General features: G+C 41.8%; 1 protein-coding gene across 1 annotated transcript in view; it reads left to right on the top strand.

Moving 5' to 3' along the window:
* The window catches only part of ythdc2 (YTH domain containing 2), a 46,943-nt gene that overhangs the window by 11,828 nt on the left and 13,480 nt on the right, over nucleotides 1-21,635 (top strand). Inside the window, exons 7-24 of the mRNA XM_080476975.1 lie at nucleotides 455-557; nucleotides 1,123-1,279; nucleotides 1,532-1,639; nucleotides 1,723-1,856; nucleotides 5,258-5,393; nucleotides 6,379-6,505; nucleotides 6,748-6,813; nucleotides 7,875-8,038; nucleotides 9,362-9,458; nucleotides 10,433-10,520; nucleotides 11,203-11,283; nucleotides 11,443-11,525; nucleotides 14,563-14,668; nucleotides 16,762-16,881; nucleotides 16,957-17,229; nucleotides 18,644-18,770; nucleotides 20,217-20,422; nucleotides 21,287-21,473. Coding sequence (XP_080333101.1) covers nucleotides 455-557; nucleotides 1,123-1,279; nucleotides 1,532-1,639; nucleotides 1,723-1,856; nucleotides 5,258-5,393; nucleotides 6,379-6,505; nucleotides 6,748-6,813; nucleotides 7,875-8,038; nucleotides 9,362-9,458; nucleotides 10,433-10,520; nucleotides 11,203-11,283; nucleotides 11,443-11,525; nucleotides 14,563-14,668; nucleotides 16,762-16,881; nucleotides 16,957-17,229; nucleotides 18,644-18,770; nucleotides 20,217-20,422; nucleotides 21,287-21,473 — 2,363 coding nt within the window. The remainder of the gene's footprint in view (nucleotides 1-454; nucleotides 558-1,122; nucleotides 1,280-1,531; nucleotides 1,640-1,722; nucleotides 1,857-5,257; nucleotides 5,394-6,378; nucleotides 6,506-6,747; nucleotides 6,814-7,874; nucleotides 8,039-9,361; nucleotides 9,459-10,432; nucleotides 10,521-11,202; nucleotides 11,284-11,442; nucleotides 11,526-14,562; nucleotides 14,669-16,761; nucleotides 16,882-16,956; nucleotides 17,230-18,643; nucleotides 18,771-20,216; nucleotides 20,423-21,286; nucleotides 21,474-21,635) is intronic.

The following is a 21,635-nucleotide window of genomic DNA, read 5'->3' as shown; positions in this document are numbered from 1 at the left end:
TGGTTGTGAAAACTGATATTATTTTGCGTCATTCCCACAACATTATTTAATACATACTGGCCACTTAACAGAAGTCAGAAGCACCAAAGCAAAACAAAGAAAAATGGAGGAAAACTGAGCAATAACTACAGAGTTGCTCTGTTTCTGAATCACTACTGGTGGAAACTGCAGATAGAAAAAACAACAACATAAAATAGGGTCCAGCCACAATGGATTTAAACTAGGAGAAAGAGAAAGAGCACTGTTATTTGTGAGAACACATGTCACCACACAAGGAAATTGATATCATTATCACAATACTTAACATCACGTTTATATAATATCAATCAACCCTAATGTGAATGAATGAATGACTGGAAACCCGAACACAGTATAATATGATACCACTTATAGTTTCAGCTTCTGTGTGCTATTTGGAAATCAACTCACATTTTCTAGTTTTGTACTTTTTCAGGGTCTCTCCAAAGACTCTTTTGACCTTTTGTACCAGTGGAGTGTTTCTCAGAACTCTGATGGCTGGAGATGACACTCTGACGTCTGTCACTCATGTTATTGTGGTGAGTCCCGATCTCTTAAAAATTCTAGACTATTAAATCGTGGTCAATTCAACATGAATGAGACTGAAGGGGGTTGTGTCATTGTTGCACTCTCCCACTCATCACTGAGATTTAAGGAGAAATCAAATGTCTCTTGTCTAAAGCCCATGACTTGCTTGGGGAGGGGGAAGAAATGTTTGGGGGGGGTGGGAGTCCTCCCACACTTTGAAAACCCCTGCATGGTTTACATGGATAAATCTGGCCTAAACTAGTAGATTATAGAGGTCGTGAGTCATTTCATTTTCAGGAAGCTCAGTCAAACCGTGACTCTGCTGAAAAGCTCAATATTATCCTTTCTTTCTCTGGTGTAAAGCTAATTTATTCTCAAACTCTCCAACATCATTTGAGTACAAGGCTTTAAATTTAACCTGAATTATTCTTTCAAACAATAACTTAACAGGCCAGTGATCCTCTGATCATTTCAGCTGCAGGACTGCAGAGTAAAGCCACTGAAAGTAACTGGATTTCCAGCTCCCACTTCAAACTCCGGTTGTGGAGCATTGTGTTAAAGTGACTCTCTCTGCAGGACGAGGTGCACGAGCGTGACGGCCTGACTGACTTCCTGCTCACAAAGATGCGAGATGTTCTTCCAAAGATCCCTGCACTAAAACTGATCCTCTCCAGTGCAGCTCTGGATGTAAACCTGTTCACGCAGTACTTCAGCTCCTGCCCTATAATCTACCGTAAGTCCCACAACCCTCAGTGGTCGTTACGACCGGCTCTCTATAGTGTTGCTTGTAGGCTGTGGCAGGTGTTTCCTCATTTGTACATCTCGATCTGTGCAGCTGGGTTTCAGTGGTTTTTCAGGGGTTTATAAAGTGTGGACAGATGACATGAATTCAAGGTGCATGAGATAAGCTTATAAAAGTATTATTGGACGATGGGATATTTCCAGGCCGAGTCACTCTGTTTTTCATGTGATGGTTTCTCGGCAGTCAAAGGACAGCAGTTTGAGGTGAAGGAATTCTTCTTGGAGGATATTCTGAGGATAACGGGCTTCAACATGAAGGACAACAGCAAATACAAGGAGGAATCACAGAGAAGTAGGACGTTTTTCTCTATTCACCTGCAGCCTTCAGTCGGGCCTTGTCTCATCTCGTCTGTGTCTCTCCCTCCCTCTTCTCAGAGGAACATCAGCAGAAGTGTTTGACTGAGTGGTGTGAGGCGGTGGACAGATGTTCGGTGGCAGAGATTCACAGTACAAACACGGTAGCTGCAGGCTTCCCGCAGGACAGCAGCTGTATGCATGGAAGCAACCTGGTAAACAGCGCACACATCCCACGCTTTTACTAACGCATACACTTTCCTATAGCTGCCAGTTGGTATGTGAAGTACTCTATACACTGTACTCTTTCTACCACCTTGACACTCATGCACAAGGTACATCTGCTAACACAAATATCTGACCAACCAGTCTCATGTCAGCCGCCCAGTGTGTTTCTGCATGTGGACATGATTTAGACGACCTGCTGAAGGTCATACTGAGCATGAGGATGATGTTGAAAGGTGATTTAAGTGACTTCTAACCTTCATATCTGTTGGTGTTTGACAAACTGTTGATTTGCGGGGAGTTTTACATACAACCATCTCTATAGTCACCAGAGAATGGTGAGAAACCGAGAACATATCAAGTGAGCAGCAGCTCTCTGGGACAAAGTGTCTTGTTGATGCCACAGGTTCTGACCTTTAAGAATGGACAGACGAGTTGGAGATGACAGAAAGACAACAAGAAGTCAAAGAACCTCTGGTTCCAACCAGCAGTGTGCAGAAGCGTGTCTGTGAGCTTTTCCAACAAGGTGAAGCTTGAAGCTGTTGAAGACCACACCGGGTGTCCCTTCTGTCACCTGACAATATGAAACGGGGTCCAGTTCACACAGGACCGCCAGAACTGGACCAGAGAAGGTCTGAGGATTCTCCCATTTCTGCTGCCACATTCAGAATTTGTTGGAAATACCATAAAAGCTTGGCTCCATCCTGCCTGGTATCAACGGTTCAGCTGCTGCTGTAATGGGGCGAAGGAGATTTTCTTAGTATAGAAACAGAATGCACATTTATTTTTCTGTGGTACACAGTGTATTTAGGTTCACAACAAAATTGGCAGGTGGACTATATATAGAGAAACCTGTTTTTTTTTTTTACCACTGAAGCGGGTACATGTGTGGATTAGGAAAGATGAGTTTGTGTGTACTAGACACTGTTTGTTGTGGATTTTAATAAAAGAGCAAGGTGTTTAATTAGGACTTGGTCTTTACATTTACACGACTCGCCAACATCCTGGTGGAGCATCTCAGTGGCTTGGCCTCTACAATTAAAATCAAAAATGGTTTCTCCTTCCAGGTGAAACACCTGATCAACAAAGAAACGCTCCCCCTTATATAGTCGACCTGCCAATTACCTTGTGTCACCCAATACACTGTGTGTACCACAGCTAACTAAATACTAACTGAACAGGTTTAAAGTCCAGTCTACCTGAGGATTGTTGCTGACCACGTCCCTCCCTGTACGACCACATTGGGCCATCTTCTGATGGAGACTTCCAGCATAATGACACAGCAGCTCACAAGGTTCTAGAAACCATCTAAACTGGTTCCGAGAACATGACCATGAGTTCTTTGGACTCCAGTGACCTCTCTAGTTGCACATCTCACTCTTTTGAGAGATTGAGGAACAGGATATTCACATCAGGGATGCTTAAATCCACAACTGGATGAACTCCTCCTCTTCCTGCCCACTCTGCCAGCTTCCATTGAGAGAATTGTGGTCCATGTTGGAGTTAACAACACTAGTCGTGAATCCGAGCGCACCAAAAGTCATTTTAACCTCCTTTTCGATGCCCTGAAAGAGTGCGGAAAATAATTTTTTGTCTCTGGTCCGGTATCAGGAGGATCAGCGCATTTGAGTCGTGTCCTCTCCCTGCACACCTGGCTACAGTCCGCATGTAGAGCTTTGAACATGGTTTTTATTGAGAACTTTAATCTAGTTTGGGATCGATCCCCACTCTTCAGGAATGATGGAATTCACTCAAAAAAGCATGCTGGCGATGTGGCCGGGTCGCAAACTTGAGGCAGTTATTGCAACCAAGGGTTCTGCCACGAAATATTAAATGTTCTTTACTCTTTGCTTTTGCTCACCTAAAAATGTTTTCATCTGATACAAAAAGTGATAAGACCTAAGTTGTTTAAGGAATCTAGATGCGAATACCAGGAGGTAAAAGCTGACACTCTTGTCTGGTATTCATCTTTTGATCTCTAACCGGAATGTCTTCAGTGAACAATTAAAACAAACGTTTGAAGGGGACTGTACATCCTGTGTGTCAGAGTATTACCACACACTTCTAAGGCATGCAAGTGTAGGAAAACATCAGTACATTTGAAAATCACAATACTGAGTTTGATTATTCTGGTTTGATTCCCATTTTCCACAGTTTCACACTGCTTGGATTTATTTTCAGACTGATTTTTGTTACTTGATGAGGTGTCTCATTGACTTGTTTGAATCACCACACTGCTACCTAACGACCAAATGGAGAAGAACTTTATTCTCTACTTGATAAAAGGAACTGGTTCATTTTGTTTTAGACAAAGCATGGTACTTTTCAACGTTTGAAGGAGGCAATGACACGGTGTTCATAAAAAAGGCAGATAGTGCCCTGACTGCACTAATCACTTATGTGATTAGTTTCCTAAAAAAATTGTTTTTATATAAACTTAAGATAATTGAGGCATTTTCAGTAAATTCTACAAGATTTTGAATCGACACCACAGTGGAAGTGACAAGATGTGTTGAAAAATGTGGCCGAATAAGCTGTACTTCACTCACAGCAGCTGTACAGTGGAACAGCGGTCAGCGTTCTCCCTTCATAATGAGAAGGTGGTTCAAGACCTGACCCTCCTGTCGGACGTTTGCATGTTATGCATGCACCTTCTGTTTGTGTACGAGCATGCGAGGTCAACTGGTAACACCAATATTCCTTCAGCGGGCCTGTCTGTGGTGTAACCTGCCTTCGTTGTTAGCCGGGATCTGCTCCAGCACCCTGCAGACGGGATGGATTAGATGCATTTCAAACGGTTGTTTTACAGAGTGTCATTTCTTATCCACATCACGACTCGATGTCTTCAGATTAGAACGAACAGGGTTGAGCCGCTCCTGATACCTTTATTTCACTTAGTGTCCAGTCACACTTTAAAAAGACACAAAAGTCGTGTTTTCAACCTTCATCTGATACATTTCTCCTCCCTGAGACGAGGACTCGGTCCTCATGTCCTTCCTGTCCTGTTCTGATTATCTGAACCAGAGTTCAGGCAAGCTCTGCCAGCCCTTCTCACACAATTCTCTAGAGTTCATGTGCTGCACATTTAAAACCTTTTGAGTTTTTTAACGGTTGGTCTGCTCAGGATTTTTTAAAAGTCAGACCCACTTATTTGATTGTAGTTTCTACACTTTTCCATTACACACTTAATAGTTTCTTTCACTTATCTTCATCTGTATTGTAAACATAATTCAAATTCATTGGGAATGCTGTCTCACTTTCGTCCTCCACCGTGTACGATGACCGTTGTTTCCGGTTACTTTTGTGTAAAACTAAAAAAATGTTTGTTCAGTAGGTTAAAGAAGCAGAACTACTTTCTCCGGTGAGATGTTGAGTGGTTTTTGTGTTTCAGAGTGAGAGCAGCACAGAGCAACTGAATCCGTGGCTTCAGAAAGAGATGGACTCCTGCATCTCCCTCATTTTCCTCAGTGAAGACCAGGATGGGTTCATTCAGCTCTTCAATCTGATCCTCAACGAGCATTTGAGTGGTATGACTCCACAATGCCGAGCTTTGTTCACCTTTCTGCTGTCATTCTGTCTGTGCTGATAGATAAATATAAAACTTTGTGGGGGGAAAAATACAGAAAATAATATACAAAATGAAAGTACTGCACCAAACAAACAGCAGTTGAATGTATGACCAATATCACGTATCCTACCTACCAAGGTCAGGCTAATTATTTCTGGCTATTATCTCTTTAAAAGTGATAAAACCTGTTGCAGATTAGAGCAGGGGTGTAAAACATACAGCCAACCAGAGAGGCCAGTCCACCCTCCAGGATGGCTGAAAGTACTAAAAATACTGCTTAACTTCATATTTTAATATGATTAACTGTTGATTCTAATTTAGTGGTTGATGTAGCACAGCGTGAAGAGCAAAAGCATCAGTGGTGCGACAGTAAAAGCATCAAAAATCACATCTTTCACTAGATTTTCCAAATTAAGTACAAAGTCAAGTTGTTTTTGTGTTTTTTGGACAATGTGTTGTATTTATTGCAGAGGAGCATGAGTAGAAACAGCAGCATGTTTTAATTTTCCTTCAACTTATTAAGGTTTGTGGAACGATATTTAATCAAATGTCAATATTTTCATAATAATCATTGGCATTAAAACAAAGGAAAATATTTTGAGGAAGTTAATGTGCTCTTATTGTTTTACTGAAGATCATATTGGGCTGTATCCATCAAAATGAGCTTGTCACCTGTATACTTGACTATTACAAAAAAGTTTTTCCATTCTCATTCACATTGTTCTTCTGAGTGATGTCACAGAAACACCACCCAGTGGAAAGTTCCCACTTTGTGTGTTCAGGTTTGTTTTTACTCATGATCGCACCCAAAGATAATGATTAATAGAAGGGAAAGAAGAAGGTTTGTTTAATTATTTAATGTCCCCATGAAATTTACTGGGCTTTTCATTTGCTCTGACTGGAATTGAGCTCTTTGCTGGTGCATCTTTTTAAATTTTTTTTAGTGGACTATGCTCACAGTGAGACGGGCACCACACCTCTGATGGCAGCCGCAGGTCGAGGTTTCCTCCCACAGATGGAGCAGCTGATTAACATGGGAGCCGACGTCACCGTAAAGGCCCCCAATGGATGGTAGGACGCTGCACATAAACAAGGTGTATAAACTGAGGTTACAACCACTTTCCTTTTGTATATATCCATAGAGGTCAAGAAAGTTTGTTAAAGTACTCGCATCTCTTTACTAGAAACACAGATACTGAAAAAGGTGAAAATGCAAACTCTTTATTTAGTAAAAAAATAAGGACAATTAGAATGCTGGTTAAAACGAAGTTCATTTTCTGACTGTGGCTCAGCTGTGTTTCTTCCCGTTTCAGGTCGGCTTTAGACTTTGCTGAGCACTTCCAGCAAACGGATGCTGTGGATTTACTCAAGTCTGCAATGTGAGTGCGGTGTTCACCTCGGTAAAACATGTTTCAGAGGTTCATACACATTCTGCACATGCTCATTGGCCGCAAACTGCTTTCAATAATGAAACTTTTACTGCTGACCAACGTGAACCATTGCACCTCACAGGCCCAACAAGTCAGTGTAAAATACACTTTGTGGCTTTTATGATAAAATAGATTCAAAAGCATTTCCAAAAAACACACGTTTCACCATTTCTTTCATAAAAAGTTTCTAAATTGTATATGTTTTTCAGTAAATCCCTGAAAATGATTAGCTAATTGCTATTGACTACCACAGTCCTAATGCATTTTGTATTATTTGGATCTTAAACATGACTGACTGAAAGCAGAAAGCATATGTTTGAATATACTCCAATATACAGTACACTTTAGCTTTGCACGTGTAATGCTTTGCTAAATGCTTCAGTGAGATGAAGTAGGAATAAGAGCAAAATAAGTAGCAGCTTCTATCTCATAATTAAGCCCATTAATTTCATAATGTCTTATATGAATGTTCAATTACAAGTTCAAAAAAACATGGGAGAAATAAAAGTTACCAATATGACCATTTGCTTGATAAAGGATGAAGCCAAAGCTGCCCTGCTCCAATTTTAAAGCTATTAAAATAGCAAAAGTGGACTTGGATAAGCAGAAATACACGAGCTCACATGAGCTTTATGGAATTGTTTTGGACTGTTGCCAAACAGTTCTAGTGTATGGTTGAGCTTAAAAAGACATGACATCTAAGGTCTTGACATGTTGCTCAGTTAAAACTGTACAAGTGACTCTGTAGACCATGAGTGTGTGTTCGGAGTTCAAGTGCTTTAATACACCGGTCAGTGTCGCATTATGTCCACCTGTCTAATATTGCTAAAACAGCCCCAGGTCCACTTGACCTCTGAAGGTTTGGTGTGGTGTCTGTCACATAGAGGACCTAAAAGATCTGCTGCTAACATCTACGTTGTTAAGTAAGACCTTCAAGGAACTTTCTAATACCTTGTCCCTGCAGTTCATATATGTGTGTTTTCCCGGCGGTCCTCTCTGCCCCTGTGCAGTCCTCTGGAGCCAGGCAGCAGCATGGAGAAGTTTCCTCTGGAGTGTGCAAACTCTGAAGACCAGGAGCTGCTCAAGCTGTACCACAGCAGCTTCGACGATCAGTGGATAGACGTGGACCTCATCATGGATCTGCTGCACAACATCTGCTCCAGCAGCAGTGACGGTTCGACTCAGCTACACACACACACACACACACGCCTCAACTACTGTGTAACACATCGTGGGCCTTATTGTAACTGAATGGCCTTGTGAACGTGAACATTGAAGCTTTATTTATTTTAAGCTTGTATCTATATTTTTACAGTGGAAAAAAATGTTGTGTTGAAGAATTTCCTCTTGATGTCTCCATGTTCTGTTATTCATTTCAGAACTGTCACTTCACACTCAATTACAGTCCAACACGTGTGATTAAAGTCAGTTCAGTCAAACTCGTGCTGCAGCTGCTTCAACTCTTGGGTAGTAATTACAGTATTTCCTGCATTTTTGTGATCAAATAAAGCAGAAGTTGCTCACAAAGGCAATCAGTACAATTTTTTGAAAGGTGTTTGTTAAAGGGAGCCAATACATCTGAAACACTAACTATAAGTTATAATACTGATGACAGTATTTTTTATTGAAACATGGTTGTGAACCTTGAAATATTTTGATTTCATTTGTATGTCCTACTAATACCTATTTAACACTATTTCATGTGATGCCATTTTGTCCACCTCTCATCTCGGCTTAATGTAAGCCAAAAGAGGAGGAGCTTAATGAGGAGATTGTTTTTTCAGCTCTTGTTGGCATTCTAACTGAAATCCGAACACCATCAGACTCAGCGTGAACACACTGCTTTAACCTGCAAATGCAGAAGAAGATGTGACATGGTCTTTGGAAGCACCTAATTTGTAAGACGGGTTTTTTTCTCCTGGAAATACTTAACTAAAAGTGGGGCCGTCTCATATTCCTATTTAGTTTACAGGAGTGTCACTTTTGTCCCATTTTCCTGTTTGCTTGAGTGACGTCTGCATGGAAAAGTTTTTCTTTTATTTCTTTTCATTTACTGATAAAAAATAAAGAAATGGGCAAGAAAACAATAATCACGCAGTTTCAACTTCAAGTACAAAGCGTTGCCTTCATCTGCCACAGGTCTTGTTTTTCAGTGTCCGTGATCCAGTTTTTGTTTATAGTTGTATTTTCTTTGTAGTTTACCCATATAACTGAATTTCTCCCAATTACTCCCATGTGTATTTCTTCAGTTTCTTTCTGGTTTCTTACGAACTCCCAGTAAAACTTTTTAATCAAGCTGACCTTGAGTTTTTAGGTCACACTAGTTTTCTTTTGTGAAAAGGATTCAGTACTTGCATATATAGGGGCGCTCAATGTGGAAAACAATGTTTTCGGGATGGTGCACTGCAGAAGGTGCATTATGAAGAGTCGCAGCAGGTGCACGTTAAAACAAAAACATTCCCGCATAAAATCCCAGATGTTTATGTCTGTGTTTTAGGTGCCGTCCTGATCTTCCTTCCTGGGTACGATGACATAGTGACGCTGCGGGACCGCATCCTGTATGAAGATAAGAGGTTCACTACTCATTCTGAGAGGTGAATATTTCCTGCACCGCAGAGGAGAGGAAGGCGTCATATTGCATCAGGATTGGGAATCCCGTTTGTTTGCAACTTGAGGAAAACTGCAACAACATAAACCAGTGTCATTTAAAAAAAAAATTTAAATATAAAAAAAAAAGTCAGAAAACCCAGTATCGGTTAATATAAAAAAAAAAAAAAAAAAAAAACATTCATCACTTTCTCTTCTGAGTTTTCTCATTTTAACTAAATATGCAAAGAACATGGTGTCAGTAGAATTACTTTGTCTTTATGATTGTATTTGTAGACTTGATGTTTTATCATTTTATTACATGTGTGAGTCTGTCCATGATTTATTTCTCATGATAATCTTCAGCCAGATCCTCTGACTCGGGGGGGGGGGGTCCTCTTTACCCAGAACAAGGTGAAAAGCAAAAGTATGTCTTACACAAGGCGATATCATGCTGAAGTCGGTCGAGAGACAGACTGCACACAGATCATCACCATCAGGCCTGTTTCAGCATTAGAATCTGACATTACTCCTGCAGGAAGAATAATTACAACTTTGCATTTCCCTGTAAATCATAGTATCTTCAGCTACTCGTACTACTCGAGGAGTCATTTATGACATTGATACTGTAATCATTTTATCTACTTTAGTACATAGAAATTGCCACCGAGTGCACTCTCAAGTCTCCATAATAATATGGAAGATCTGAAAGATTTAATTACCAGCAAGATGACATACATAGCTCTGCTGCTCATCCCACAAATGGATGTGTTTTACAGTTGTGAGCTATTTAATAGGGAAATCAGAAAACCTTTCAAGAAGCATTGTTACATCATAGAAATAATCAAAAACAGACCGTCTTTTTTGGTTGTTAAACTTGTGCTTTGTCTACTTTGTGCCATCCTGTGAATAAGTTGTCCTGAATTATGTAGTATTACGCAGCATGTGGTGTTGTCTGTCTGACAGTTGTATTGTCCCTCAGGTACAAAGTGTTCATGCTGCACTCTGACATGCAAACCCAGGATCAGAGAAAGGCCATGAAGACGTCGCCTCCTGGTATCAGGAAGATTGTGAGTCACAGGCGTCCTGGCCACTGACCTCTTTCCAACATTATCCTGCCTTAAACTGCAAAAACACAAGCTTTAAAACACTCTCAATGGAACATACCGGCCACACACCGCTGCATATTCTGTCCTTAATATCCCAATTTCTGTGGTTTTCCCCTTTTTCCTGACTGATTTGACACTTGCTTTGCATTTTGCTGGCGTCAGTGTCACTACTGGTAGCGAGGTGCAGTATTTGGACTGTTCAGAGGTTACACAGGTGACCCATATTAACGTACCTATTATATGGCACATATGTTATTGCTAGAAAGTTTACTGTGTCTATTAGGACGGACTCAAGAGCATGGAGGATATTCTTGGAGAAGAGCAACAGGAGCTGGACGGGGCCTTTGAATGGCCTTTCCGCATCAGCCGGATTAGATTATAACCGTTTAACACAAGAAATGTCTTTTTTCGTATGCACAGTCCACATACTCAAATCTTCTGCTCATCCCAAAGATACATGCTCCCGACAAATATAGTTAATTTTCTCATTTATATCCCGAAAGCTTTGTTGCACAAAGATAAAATCTACCAAACACATATTTTTCTCGTTTTTTGTGCCATATTAATTGAATAGCTGCCTATGTAAAGCTCACGCAAGGCTTTGTTTAGAAATTCACTCAAGCTGAACCTTTTTTATTTTCAGATTCTTTCCACCAACATTGCAGAGACGAGCATCACAATCAACGATGTGGTCTTTGTAATCGATTCAGGAAAAGTTAAAGAGGTACAGTCCCTGTTGGAGCGTATCAGAATCACTCACACACACACACACACACACACACACACACACACACACACACACACACACACACAGACGTTTCACTAATGGCATTCCACACAGGCAGGAGGAGGTGAACTGAGACCTGCTGTTTTTCCCCTATAGAAGTCTTTCGATGCGCTGAGTCATGTGTCCATGTTAAAGACGGTGTGGGTCTCCAAAGCCAGTGCTCTGCAGAGGAAAGGAAGGTAACGGGACTCTCACTGTAAATGTCCAATCCTCCATCTCGGGATATTTTACATTTGTGAACTTCACCATTTAAACCGGTCACATTATGCAAAATTCTCTTTCTAAATGCTTCCCTATACTTGGGAATGATGTCCCAGAAGTGAAGAAAGTCTGTCATCTCTCTCCTTGACCTATTAAATTTCTTTTTATAAAGTGTTGCTCCAACAAGTGACTCACAAATCAAACCCTATACAGTGTCATCGAGGGTTTAGCAAATCCCAATCAAGGTAGGCCCTCCCTTTGACCCTCCCACCATTGGGTGGGCAGCTCTGGGGCCTCATCTATAAAACCTTGCGTAGGATTCCCACTAAAAATGTATGTGTGCCCAAAAGCTGAAAATGGCGTGCGCCCCAAAAATATTTGGATTGGTAAAACTGCATACACATCTACACTCACTTTCCCTTTATAGATTGGCAGAAAAGACGAGGAAAAGGAATTTTACAGAGAGAAATAGTCATGAGGGAGGTGGAGGTCAGGAGAATGATGTTATTTGGTGAGCACAGTAGTGGTGTCACTAATAAAAGAAAAAACAAGTGATCAGCAGCATGATGTCACTTCTGTAAATGGTGTGAGAGTCACAGGGAGATCTGTGACTGCAGAGGTGGAGAAGAAGAGTCTGATCTGAGGGTGGAGGTCAGAGAAGAGTGACATGGCGCCGTCATGGGGGCCAGGGAACCCCGGAGTCCACACCGCTAAACAACAGAATAGCCCCGATCATTGCGAGGGCCAGTGTGTTGGGCAGTGTCGGAGAGGGAAGGAGACACAGATCTGAGACCACAGTGAAGACGAGACCGATAACCTCCAGTTTTATCTGTTTATTAAATGTATAAATTAAATATGTCAACGGGGACTTCTGAAAAGTCTCAGTGGACTTTGTTGTGTCCTCAGTCACTCTTAAGTTGGAGGTGGTGGGTGACGAGGCGGTTGTCTGTCCCCCTCACCACTGCGCGGCGAGCACATGGCACTGTCACCCCGCTATTCATATGCTTACTCAGAAATTAGACTGATTGTTTCACACATTGTCAAAATTGATAATCAGTGCTATCCACTGCTCTACATCATTTGAAGATGAAAGTATGACAGATGAGCATACTATATTTTCCGGACTATAAATCCCTGTTTCCACCACACCAAAAGTGCAGGGATGGAACGGTACGGTCCGGTCCGGTCCGGTTCGGGTTTCCACCGCAAGAATTTGGGATTTTCCGGAAATAACCGCTCCAAAGGTTGACGCTTTTCCGTCACGCTTCCATTGGGGAACTCAGGACAACAGAACTGGTCTGATTTTGAGGAGCCGTCTGCTGATTGCTCAAAGATTTACTACACGCCCTCAATATTTTAATATGTCGGCTGTATGAATCCTCCGTTGTTGACATATTCAGATTGGGTTTTTTTGGTTTTGCTGCTTAACTTTCATGTTGGTCCTAAAAGAGCAGACGCAAGGCAGGGACAGAGACAGGGACTCGAGAGCAGGCACTACGGCCGATGCACTATCAAGTCCGCTCGTCGCGTCGCATTGCCATCACCACGAGTCCGCACACACTGGCCAGCTCTGGAGCTCCGGTCGCCTGACGCTGGAGTTCCAGAACCTGCCATGATGCAACGCGACGATCGGACTCAGACCGCGGCCACACAGGGTACGCCGGGACACCAGAGCTGGTCCGAGCCTCGGTGTCTGTCCTCACATCGCATCCGCGATCTTTGCTGCAACGTGGAATTTACGGCTGTCACGTCCAGCAGCGACGTCACCGGGGCCGGCTGGCGTTCGCTCTCTCGGAACCAACACGGAAGTTGCCGCTGCAGCTCTGTGGCTGCAAAAAAAAGTCAGTTAACAAAACAACTAGTGCAAAGCAGAGGATGTAAACAACAACAACTGAGGATTCATAAGGTCCAGATCTGCCGCCCCGGCTGAGACTACTGCTGCAACTTCACATATCTGCGGAACTCTTTAACCGAACTTCCTGCGGAGGAAACGCGCACCAGATTTGGCTCTGGTTACACTTTACCATACTGCTCCGTACCACTCCGCTCCGGCCCTGCACTTTTTGTGCGGTGGAAACGGGGCTTTGCCGCAACTTTTTTCACAAGATTTGAACCCTGCAGCTTGCAACAATGACGTGGCTAATATATGGATTTTTACGGGTTAACTGCTTCATGCTGCCATATTCTACTTCCGCATTTAAATACACGTTGTTTTGAGCTTCTCTGCTTCTTCAAAAGTTGCCCTAAAAGTGATATTTCTGCTCTTCGTGACCTCGTCTTGTGCTGCTTTCCGGGGTTAGGAACTCCAGCAGCTGACGGCTGTGAGTAATTCGTGAGTGGGCTGGACTGGTACAATATTGCTCTAATAACCTTTAAATCTAAATTTAATGTCTAGAATTTTGCAAGTCCAAGGTTATACTGTACACATATTTTAGACGGCTTTGAGCAAGCTGTGCAGGTTTTTTTTCCGTGCATCTTTGTTTAAAATTGCCCGTCCAAATGACGGCTGGGCGGCTCGCTGCCTAAAACTGCACTGAAATGGACCTGTCGCTACAAATACTGCCTGCGCGTCCCCGCCCCCTTATCAGAGGACATGCTCGTGAGTACCCAACCCAGTGAGTGCAAGAGTCTGCTGTGAGACTTGCGGCGGTGGTGTATTTGCGTCCATTAAAGAAGAAAAAAGAAAAGAAATTTAAAGGAGCGGCGGCGACGATTTCAGAATGGCAGCTCACCTCTATGAAATGAATGTGGAGGAAAAACTGGGGGAATCAACTGCATATCAGAAATTTTTGGCACTTTCATCTCATATTGTTTGCCCACATATCCATCACACTCTGACATGCACAAAACCTCGGCATGGACCACATTCCAACGTGCTTGGGTGTGCGAGAACCCGTTCAATGCTTGCAGCTTTTTTTTTTTAATATGCATTTCATTTGATTATTTTTGTTGTATAGTAAAAACGTGTGAACACACTTCCTGCTGTGTGTGGTAATGTGTGCAATGTGTCCACAGAGCGGGCCGCTGCAGACCGGGGATTTGTTTCCGCCTCTTCAGTCGACTCAGGTTCAGTAACATGCTGGAGTACCAGGTCCCCCAGCTGTTGCGCATGCCCCTGCAGGTACATGCAACCACACAACCATACATCTACCCTTACCGCACTTCTTAAACATGAATTTAGCAGGTTCGCACCCCATGAAAATAAGTAATTCTGTAGAATGTGTTCCTCCATTCGAATGAATGTGATTCATGCCTTTAAGAAATGTAAAGATTTTTCTATCTTATTTTACTTAAATACGAAGATTCTGAACTGAATATTTTGATAAAGATTTAAGTAATGATGTAATACAAAACATTAATAAATGTAATAGGTGTGCAGAAACTTTCAGTCTCAAAGTGAGAACTTTTTTTTCCAGCATACTTATCAAAACTGTCACAGATTGCCTCTGAATATCCTGTTCAGAACTTTACATTTAATGTTAAAATACAAAAATGTTACCACTCCTCTCCGCCTATGGAAATAATTAACAGGTTTTAAAACATTTTTATAGTTTCAGTTAAAACTTATTTACACCATTGTTAGAAAAGTCTAAAAACAAACTAATAGCATGAAATAAATTTTTTTTGTCATTTTTTATTTTGTGGGAGCGTTATAATACAATGCAGTGCTGACTTTCAGACAACATATTGTACATACATACATGCCGCTCACAATTGATTTATTTTATTTATTTATTTTTTTCTTTTACAAAATAAACAAAATAGAATAAATTCAAACACATCAACTGTGACCATATCAGGAAAGATGGTAAGATACAAAAGAGCAAATAGGAAATCAAAGTTCTGTCCGGGAGTGTTGCGGCACCTTAACCTATTTAAAGTGTCGCTATGGTGACGACGGGTAAATGGTTTCGACGCGTTCAAGGGCAACAATGATCATGGTCCAACGCGTCACTTGTCTGTGGATATGATAATGCGTTTATTGACATCCACAGTCCAACAGTTGATGCCTGTCATCATTTACTCAGCCCACTACTGAGTTCCTTATAATTCTGTAATTCCAACATTAATCAAAAAAAACGTTTGGTCGGACTGCCACTCACCCTGACCTGTCTCCCTGGCACAGTCTGGTAACTGATTGCCCTCCACGTCCTGCACACCTGGCATCAAGGGGTTAAGGAAAGGTATTAGGAGACTTCATAAAGGAGGCGATCACGAGGTTGTGACACAATAATAATCTGCCGGCAGCGCAGGTGAGTGACGTCCGTCGTGGTGAAAAAACTACAATTGTCCAAAAATGGACTACAAAAAGTGCATTTCTAACACTTTCCCCTGTGCCTCTGACCGCTGATATAATCTCAAATATCACAAGGTTTGAATTGAAATCGAAGGAAACGAGGCTGCCAGGTGAATAAAGAACCAATGTAAACTGAGAATAGGCTGAACAAAAACTTTACTTTGCTGTGTTCGTTTCACAACATCCGCATAACATTCATAGTTGGGATTTGGGTTTTAGATTATTTAAAGTGGTTCAAGGCAGATTATTGCTTTGGTAACTTAACATGATCTGCGTTGAGTCATTTGGAGTTTCTCTGAACGCTCCGATGAGCATGTCCCTTTAAATGTTGTTGCTGCAAGGAATTGTGGGGCAGCATGATCTGGTCTCCTTTGGTAAAGGATGCATCAGTGTTTCCTCGGCTAAAGGAGGTTATCAAGGAAGCATTGAGCCTATTTATTTTACTACTTGTTTCTGTGACCTATTCTGGCCTGTCGGGCCGGGGCACCAACTATAGGGTCCTGGCCTGAGGAGGCTCGGTTTTTCTTCTCAGTTGCGTCTGAAATACCCCGTGGGGGCCAGGCCCTTCGCCCTAATTACATTTGGGCCAGTGAACTTTGAATACAATATTTTTGGACCAATGAGACCCATGTGAAATTGTTGAAAAGCTGTATAATAGGAGATCTTTAAAATATCAGCTTGACGCCTAAAGTCACTGTCATGAGTGATTTATTTGGTAAGAATTTTGACTGAACTGCACTCAGAATGCCTCAAAAGAGACACCTTTTATTACAAACGTTAATAAAAAAAATGTGTGACTTTTTATCTGCATACAAAAGTGGTACTTTTTTTTGGTTCTTTTTTACCGAAGTTCAATAAGTACTTCTACTTCACGTGAAAATAACAGGACAAATTGTGTCTGTGTGTGTGCATGTTAGGAGCTGTGTCTGCAGACCAAAATGTTGGCCCCCTCCTGGTGTCCAATAGCTGAGTTCCTGTCCAGAGCTCCTCAGCCTCCTCCTGTACACTTGGTCCAGAATGCAGTGCAGATGCTGAAGGTGAGGAAACCTCCTGTGTGCTGCCTCTTCTCTCAGTGTTTCACTTGTAAATCTGTGTTTCACTCTCCTCCTCAGAATATCGACGCCATGGACCAGTACGAGAACCTGACCGACCTGGGTTACCACCTGGCCGATCTGCCTGTGGAGCCTCACCTGGGGAAGATGGTGCTGTGTGCTGTGGTACTCAAGTGCCTGGACCCTATTCTCACCATTGCCTGCACCCTGGCCTATCGTGATCCCTTCATCCTGCCCACCCAGAGCTCTCAGAAGCAAGCTGCTCTGCAGAGCCGCAGGCACTTCACCTTAAACACCTTCAGTGACCACATGGCTCTGCTGAGAGCTTTCCAGGTGGGTGCCACCTGCAGGAGGTGTGTGTGTTTTAGGGTGAGCGTGAGCTTTCAAGGGTTTCATAACAATGCACTGTGGGAGTCATAAAATCATTGACAGCTCCTGTGAAAATACAAACTTTACGTAGCACAGTTACAAAGTACCAAAGTGAAATCATTTATAACGTTAAGTAAAGAAAAAACTGAAACTTCACATTCCCCAGCCACTTTGTTAGGTAAGCCTCGCCAGTACATGTTTACTGGATAGATTCTCCTTTTGATAATTCTCTGTAAACTGTAGAGATGGTTGTGTTTTATAGACCCAGTAGATCATCTCATTCTTGTCCCCAGTTTGACCTTCAGTTGCTCATCTTTCACCATGTCTGATTTGCTTCCACGTGATTGGCTAATGAGCCATTCACGTCGTTAAACAGGGTTCCTAATAAAGTGTCACCGAGTGTAAATCGCAACAACACAGCCTGGAATGTGAAAAATATGGAAAACCAATCAGTTAAAGATAGCAGAGCCAGGAAACGTCCTGAATTACTGTAATACACTTTATGTTGGAGTCAGTAAGTAAGTACATTGTATTTATATAGGACTTTTCACAGATAATCAAAAAGTGCTTTACAAAGACACAATACAATATAAAATACTAAGTTAATCAAAAGCCTCCCTGGATAAACTTGTCTTCAGCTGCATTTTCATCTTTTTTTTGAACATGTCTGTGTGGGTCAAAGCGTGGCTGCTCATCTTTTAACTGCTCATTTTGGCCATCTTGACTCACATTTGCACACTACAAATCTTTAGATTTTAATCCAGTAGTGGACTCTACTTTGCTTTTAATAGATTTATTACCACTTATTGTTTTTTAATGAGTATTTCTGCACTTTGTTTCAGCTGTAGGTTTTAAAGAGTTGAGTTGAGCAACTTTAAAAGGTTTGAAATTATTGTCAAACACAGACTGAATGGTATGGAGATACTTTTTGTCAGTTTTTTTTAACATATTCAAATGAGTAAAATGTGCACTGTTTTAGAAACCCTATTTTTCTTCCTGAACTGAATGTGAATCTTGGATGGTTTTCCTCTGCTTGAAGTCTAACGTTAGTTTAACACCACTCAGATGAGAACCCACACGTTCAGTGTGTGGATGGATCAGATCTTAGAATCAAGAAGATGGAACAAATGAGATACACCTCAAGGCTGTAAAATCAATTCTATGTTTTAATGGGTCCAACCTACGTATTCAATTTACACATCTACATTTGCATCCAAAAAGCAAAATACACATCTCTCCACACACACACACACACACACACACACACACACACACACACACACACACACACACATACATAATTCATTCTGCGGCTGTATAAGCCTCGTACCGGCTGCTGTAGGAGTTTTGCCGACAGTTTTCTCCTCTGTGACTTCAGGCATGGCAGAAGGCCAGCAGTGAAGGTAGGGAGAAGTCCTTCTGTGACAAGAACTTCGTGTCCCAGGCAACCATGGACATGATACTGGGCATGAGGACACAGCTGATGGGACAGCTCCGGGCTATCGGTCAGTACCGCACTTTTTACTTTTTGATATAACCTCCCTGGAAAAGGTTTATTTAAATGCACTTCAAGCAAATAAAGTAGCTCCACATGACATTTCTGAGCATTACTATCTGAAAATCATCAGCTTCTCAGCTGGAATATCTGAATTGTTTCCGTTGGGTTACGCATGCCTTATCTCATGAAAACAACTTTAACATCATCTACTGTTTAGTATTGCCGCTTCACCGAGGCCTTTTGCTCCATCGTACTCCCTCACAATACATATTGACAAAAATTAGGCAATTACAACAGTGACACCTGGAATGAGTACCTGTCTTGTCAAATCCCAGCTCTGACAGCCATATCAGGACGTTGCTGTGTGCTGAAAACAACCTCAGAGCATCGCAGCACATCTTATGGGAGGTCGCCTGTATGAAGAGTTTTATACCTGTCAAAGGGACGGTACAACAACAAACATCCAAACAAAGCGATATGAGCCCGTTTTTCACTGATGTGTGTTGAAAGTGAAGGCGAGGCCAGACGTCTGCAGCCACATCGTGAACTCCTCTGTCCGTGAGCTCCCTGCAGCTTTCACAAAATCACATGAAAGTTCTCTTTTTAATTTAGTGGCATAGACAAGTTTTAAAATGAACTCATTCTGCAGTTTGAATTGACAAAGACACTTAAATGACATAGAATATATCAGATCTCACTTTTACTGCTTCCTATCACTGCAGCTGGTAAATGATGAGTTTGCAATTGCACCTATTGAATGAATCCAAATGAAGAAAAGAGATAAATAGTTTTATTGATCGTGGATCCATGTGATTTCACTACAATGTGTCTTAACATGTCTAATGTGACGCTAACAAAAACAAAAAAAGCAATTTTGAAAGGACCTCCTAAAGCTAGATAACAATGCCAAAAGCAGTTGGTTTTACTAAAAATGACTAAAATAATTAAATCAGCTTAAGTAACTAAACTGGCATCAATGATTAAAATTGCTAAGGCTGTTGAACAGCTAAAACAGCTATAATAACCAGAACAGCTACCATCCTGTTGCCAGCAGGTATTTTAATACAACTGCGACATTGTAATGTACAAAAGCATCCTGGACCACAGCTGCATGTCTCCTGTTTTTAGCAAACCACATGACAATAGGCCAAAAATGGAATTTAATGAGCTGAAGAATAAAGGTGGTACTAATCCATTGTACCGTAACTGATGCTAAGCATTTTACACCCGTCACTGAGGTCTGTACTGATTAACGTCTATATTCGGAGTGTGCAGCTCTCTGGCTCGACGAGGTGTCACTCCACATCGTTTCTGTAATGATCCGAAAATCAACATAAAAAATAGAGTGATCACACTGGAGTCTGACGGAAGTTGCATTTAAATGGTAATGTGATCCAGCAGGTGAAATCATTGAAATGGAGCATTCAGATCTGATCCTGTTGTTGTGCTGCAGGTTTTGTGCGGGCCCGTGGAGGCAGTAGCATTCGTGACGTGAACCAGAACTCTGAGAACTGGTCCGTGGTGAAAGCAGCCCTGGTGGCCGGCATGTATCCAAACCTGGTCCACGTCAACCGTGAGATTTCCGTGCTCTCCAGCAGTCGTGAGAAGAAGGTCCTTTTCCACCCCACGTCCGTCCTGAGCCAGGCTCAGTTTAAAGAGGTAGGAAAAACAAGTAATGAAGTGCTTCACAGATGACAGGGTGTATTTTCTTTAATTTGCTTCAACCAAATGAACAGTGCCCAAAGCAATCAGACCCTGGCAAAAGTGAATAGACAGAATAATAGCCATCACAGTATAATACAATAAAAGCCAAGCCAAAGTTCCAAGTGTCCAAGATTGTCAATATAAAAGGTTGAGTTGGAACCGGTTCTATCCATAAATCTATCCGTCTTTTATTTGGGAGAGTCTCGCAGGGGGACTTTCACTCAGTGTGAAAGTGAGGTTCACCCTGTACAGATCCATCATATGGCAATAACAGGGGCAGGCTATCACACACATTCGTACACTCGGTAAGTCATCTATTAAACAGATCTCAGAATCAAACATTAATTTATGAAGCAAGTTGTGAGATTGTGAGAAGAAGCCAGAGCACTTGGAAGAAAATCTATTCAGGCGTGGAAAGAACAGGTTAACTTGACACTGGAAGGCCCCAGAGTCACGATTCTAACTGGAGATATTCTCTCTGTGGGGCAAGAGTGCTACCCTATACACCAATATGCTGCCCCAGTAACAATTTCAACAATTGTTTCTTTTTTAACCTTTTAGAACAACACGCCAGCCACTTAATTTGTTCTTGTTTTTCCTCATTTAGCTGAATTATCAAGCCTGAGAAAAGAGATGCTACTTCTGCATCTCTACATTTTCTCAATTTCTATTAAGCTTTCAGTCCTTATTATTAGTTACACCTACATCACTTTTAATAATTTTTCCACAATATGAGAAATACCAAATCTGGATTTTGACCAGGAATGAGGGTTACAGACGTTCAAGATATGTGATTGTGTGTGTTTTTCTGTTGTTTAGCCGGGCGCTGCGAAATCTAGCCAGGCTCTCCCTACAGACTGGCTGATTTATGACGAGATGAGGCGGGGCCACAGGATGGCCAGTGTCCGCTGCTGTTCCATGATCACCTCCATCACTGTTGCTATATTTGGAGGCGATCCCAAAGTGCAGGGCTACTCCATCCATGAAGGAGCAGAGAAAGCAACAGGTGAAAACATGCACAAACTAAACTGTACTTTGTGTTTACTAATGTGTGCTTCATTTTAATTTGAGCCAACACAGTCAGGGTTTTGTAGTACGTGTAGAAAAGTGATTCTCAGAAGATTATTGTTAAAAAAAAAAGTACTGCTGAATATTTGTGGTAGTTATT

This window comes from Lipophrys pholis (genome assembly GCF_963383615.2).
Source record: "Lipophrys pholis genome assembly, chromosome: 12".
Lineage (NCBI taxonomy): Eukaryota > Metazoa > Chordata > Actinopteri > Blenniiformes > Blenniidae > Lipophrys > Lipophrys pholis.
Note: the sequence above shows the minus strand (reverse complement) of the source record. Positions and strands in the feature narration are given on the sequence as shown.